The sequence below is a fragment of the Pteropus vampyrus genome, unplaced genomic scaffold, assembly GCF_000151845.1.
Source record: "Pteropus vampyrus isolate Shadow unplaced genomic scaffold, Pvam_2.0 Scaffold156, whole genome shotgun sequence".
NCBI lineage: Eukaryota > Metazoa > Chordata > Mammalia > Chiroptera > Pteropodidae > Pteropus > Pteropus vampyrus.
The window spans coordinates 1,896,327-1,900,986 of record NW_011888937.1 but is presented as its reverse complement, the minus strand read 5'-3'; the positions used below and the strand labels follow the sequence as shown (position 1 = coordinate 1,900,986).

The window sequence follows — 4,660 nt, the reverse complement described above, 5'->3', positions numbered from 1 at the left end:
TGCTATGGGAACCTGGAGGTAAATCTCACAATATTATAGGGGTCCCCTATGGCTGTGTTCCCTTGGAGTTTTTAACTCTGAGTTATTCATACTGAGCCTCCAGCAATTCATCAATTACAGCTTAGATTTTCTTGCCCTGGCACTGGTTCCCTCCCATGGTGGTTTCTGTTCATGAGTCTGTGTTCTCAAAGGCTGTGACTCCCTGTATTCACCTGTCTATCTCTCCAATCTTGGAGGCTGTGGTTTGCCCTGTGTCTTCGCCTCTCTTGTGGGTCTAAAAAGAATTGTTGATTTTTTAGTCTATTTAGATTTTTACTTGTTAGGATGGACTAGAGACTTTCAAGCTAACACTGGAACCCAGCATCACGTGCAAGGCCTTTCACAAGGGGGCCAGCTGCATCATGTCCTGTTTCTCCACACTTGGCACTTATGCTTCAGCACCTAAATGACAAGGTGCTTAAAACGGCCAGTCCCTCAGGCCTCGCACACACAATGACTTACAAAGATTGTACTCCTGTCTTGTATGCTTGACAAGCCCCTGCTCGTCTCTTAAGACATATTTCAAGAAGTACCTTTTATTTATCTTATTTTCTCTAATTATATTTTGTATTTATAAATTATAAATTAGGCCATGCTCATTGAAGTGAATTTGAAAAACACAAAAAAGATTAAAATCATCTATAATTCCATGTGCCAGAAATAGAAATGATCCTTTAACATTCATATATTTTTTTCAATCTTGTTTTACTGATACACCAACACACCTAACTTACTATGAGATTTTAAATTCTATTATTAAAATGGGCTATTACGGACCAGTTTTATCCTGCTCACTCACGTGTGTGCGCTCCCTCTCTCTCTCTCTAACTTACCATGATATCATAAGCTTTTCCCTGTGTCATTAATCAATCTTGGGAGACACCATGTTGAAGAAGTGCCTAATTTTCTACTGTATAAATTTATCATAACCATACCCCTATTTTTGAACACTTAAGTATTTCTCTAATCGGTTTTTATTGTAAGTAATGCTGCAGTGAGTGTCTTTGCACATGAATCTTTGTTTACATATCTAATTTTTTCTTTGAGGATAAATTTCTAGAAAGGAAATTACTTCTCAAAGAATATACACTTTTAACTCACCCTTTAAATTATCCCTGATTCTCTTCATCATACTTTGGCCTGCATTCCCTTATGACGTTTCTGTGTTTTGTTCAAATGTAAAATATAGAACTCATCATAATGTTTTTTAAATTTTTTATCTGCCTCTCTCTCAATTAGAAATATATTTTCTGAAGATAGGGGCTGTGTTTTCTAATCTATCATATACTGAAAATCAACACAGTATCTGACATTGGTTAAATGAATTATTCTTATTTATTTTAGCATTTCAGAAACTTAAAAAATATTCATAAATATAACCATGTATGTGTTTACATTTATGTTTGCTTTCCTCTCTAACAGGATGGTATTTCCAGTGCAATCAATCAATTTCAAAACACTGTGTTATCAGTTCCTAATCTCGTACCTGATACATATTTTGATGCTTTCACCAGCCCTTACATTAACAACAAACTTGAAGAAAAAACTTGTGGATTTGGTCCCAGCTTATCAGCAGTGTTTGATGATGATAAGAATTTTCATACAATTATCCTTCAAATAAAGGTATATTTACTTTTGCTGAAACTGATATTTTAAAAATTGAGTAATATATTTTCTTAATTTCTTATCTTTAAATTGAATGCTACTTAATCTCTAAATGGTAGTGGTTCTTTAAAAAGTCCTGGTAGATTTCATAATGATGGATGAATGTCATTGTACATTTCATAATGATGGATGTACATGTCATTGTACATTTGTCCAGACCCATAGAATGTGCAACACTGAAGGAACCATAATGTACCGAAAGAATCATAATGTAAATTATGGACTTTGGGTGAATCTGATGTAGCGACGACATAATTTCCTCGATTGTAACAAATGTACCACTCTGGGGGGAATGTTGATAATTGAGAAGGAATCTCCTTATGTATATGTGGGAGCTGGGAGTATATGGAAAATCTCTGTACTCTCCTCTCAATTTTGCTGTGAAGCTAAAACTGCTCTAAAAAAATCAAATCAATTTAAAAAAAAGACTGATGGTGACTATTTAATATATTTTATTATAGACCTAAGACTAAAACATAGGCAGAAGCAAGGATAGGAGCCTAATATAAATATATGTTCTAATGAAATAGAAATAATGCAGCCTAAAGACAACAGAGAGAGTATAAGAGGAAAGTGAAATACATTTACTGATTGATTTTAAGAAATATGTGGGAATTAAAGAATATCATCAGATCAAATGATGAAAGGTTAATAAGGGAATGGGCGGCTAATGGCACTTAAAAAATCACCACATAGAAAAATAAGACACACAAATAATTGTAAAACACATAAAAATAATATAACCAAGTTGAGACCAAATATATCAATAATATAATGAAATGTGAATGTGTTCAAATCACCTACTAAAAAAAAGATTTTAAATGGGGCTCACAAGACAAAATAATATGTTGTATTTAAGAGAGATATATATAACAAAGTGATGCAGAAAGGCTAACATAAAGGGATGCATAGTGGTGTGGAGGCAAATGTAAATGATAAGAAAGTAGGATCTGTGATCCTGTCGAGTCAGGAGTTATAAATTTCTGTGCACCAAATAGCACAGGAAACACTTTTATAACGCAAGAGATACAATAAAACATAAATGAAACATACATAGAAACACACAATAGCCATCATTGAAACACTTGGGAATCCCTAATGAATATTAAAAGGACTAAGTGAAAGTGTGATGAGAAACAGGATATTGTTGCAAACTATCTCCGCATAAGATATTTATTGATTTCAAGGGGAGAAATAATAATTTTGCCCTGGTGAAGACTGACAGATACCACCTTAACTAATGTGTTTACATCACCAGTAATGAGACAGATTGATGTTATATGCCTTCTTACAAGATGCACTGAAAGCACACATCACTTCTGTGGTATTACTGCCAGATATGTATAATTGAATCTAAGCACACATAAAACACACATAAAAATGAAAGACAAAGAAAAATTGAATTGTTCCAAATTACAGGAAACCAAAGAGATATGACAAGATGATATACATGATCTTGGATAGGATAGTGAGCCAGAAAAAAAAATTTTTTTGGCTAAAAAGGACATTATTGGGACAAATGGAAAAATTTGTACATGGTCTGTAATTAGATAATAGTATTAATGTTAATATTCTGATTTAGGTCACTGTACTATGTAGATATGTAAGAAAATGTCCTTGTGTTTAGTAAATACACCCTGAAATATTTAGGGGTAAAAGTTTCTTATATCTTCAACTGTCCTCAAAATGGTTCAGAGTAAGATAATATAGAGAGAGAGAGAATAATAAATCACGTGTGATAAGTTATTAAAGTTTACGGAATTCAGGTGACAGACATACAGTATTTTTTATACTATTCCAGTAACTTTATGTGAATCAGAAACTATTTCAAAATAAAAAGATTTCAAATCATATTTTGAACATGTTGGCCCATTTATGGGCCTCCCATTTTGTTTCCGTCTATTGCCTGTATGATCACATAACAGAGACATTATTAAGTCAGCTAAAAGGAGATATAAGATTGACATAGTTTCTTCTCAATTTTTAATGTAAAGAAATAAACAGCAAAAAAAATTATGCAAGGATATGTAAGAGCCTATTAAAAGAAAATAAATGAACAAATTATTAAATGTAGCCATATAGGGTGTGTGCTATTCTATGTAAGTAAACTTTCTACTACTAGCCACTATCCCATAAAGCATGACTGAGTCACTTACCCTAGCATGGATATGCTGGGAATGAGCAATTCCATTGATTGTCTCTAGTTTTCCCCTGGGGCAGATTGCAGTCATTCGCAAAAGATTTGGTAGGAAACACAAAGGAAGACTGTTGAGGGCAGCTAGGGAGTCAAGGACCAAAACTAACAACAAACATATCTTAATGCTTTCCATAGACATCAAATTATGATAGTATGTATGGACACAGGTAATAAAGGGACTGAAATGACTGGAAAGTATCGTTTTGTTTTGAAAAAGCTCTGTGGGGAACTAGAGGTTATAGCCAAGTTTAAAACTGGTGAAAGAAAGGTTTCTGTTAGGGTAAATTATGACGGACATTTTGGAATAAGAGACTTGCCGGTACAGAGGATTTCATAGTAAGCAAAGAAAGTCGTTTTGTAGATACACTGTACACTTTTGCCTTTGCTCAAAAACAAAGTGAGACATAAAATTTGCAGTTTGGGAAAAAAACAGACATTGTCTCTTACCGTATGCTTACTAGTGATGTATAAGTGATGTATAAGTTCACCATGGGCCTAAAACAATTACAAGTCTGCTTTCTTTCAACTTTAAGGAACAATTCTTCAAAAGTCAGATTTGAAGATTTTTTTTTTTTTTTAAATTTCGTAAGAGGATCTATTACCTGCTCCCTGACATCAAGGACAGTACCTTGCCTCACTTACGTATCCCCAGGTCACAGCATATTGTTGGGCACAGAAAAGGCATTTGTACTTGTTTGTTTGTTTAGTTACATTGAATTGAATTCTGCTCAAGAAAAATACAGTTTTGTCTGTTTATTT

The 4,660-nt window shown here is 33.6% G+C and overlaps 1 protein-coding gene across 1 annotated transcript in view; it reads left to right on the top strand.

Moving 5' to 3' along the window:
- DNAH6 (dynein axonemal heavy chain 6) overlaps positions 1 to 4,660 on the top strand; it is a 262,220-nt gene that overhangs the window by 33,068 nt on the left and 224,492 nt on the right. Inside the window, exon 10 of the mRNA XM_023536421.1 lies at positions 1,462 to 1,662. Within this exon, the coding sequence (XP_023392189.1) occupies positions 1,462 to 1,662 (201 nt within the window). The remainder of the gene's footprint in view (positions 1 to 1,461; positions 1,663 to 4,660) is intronic.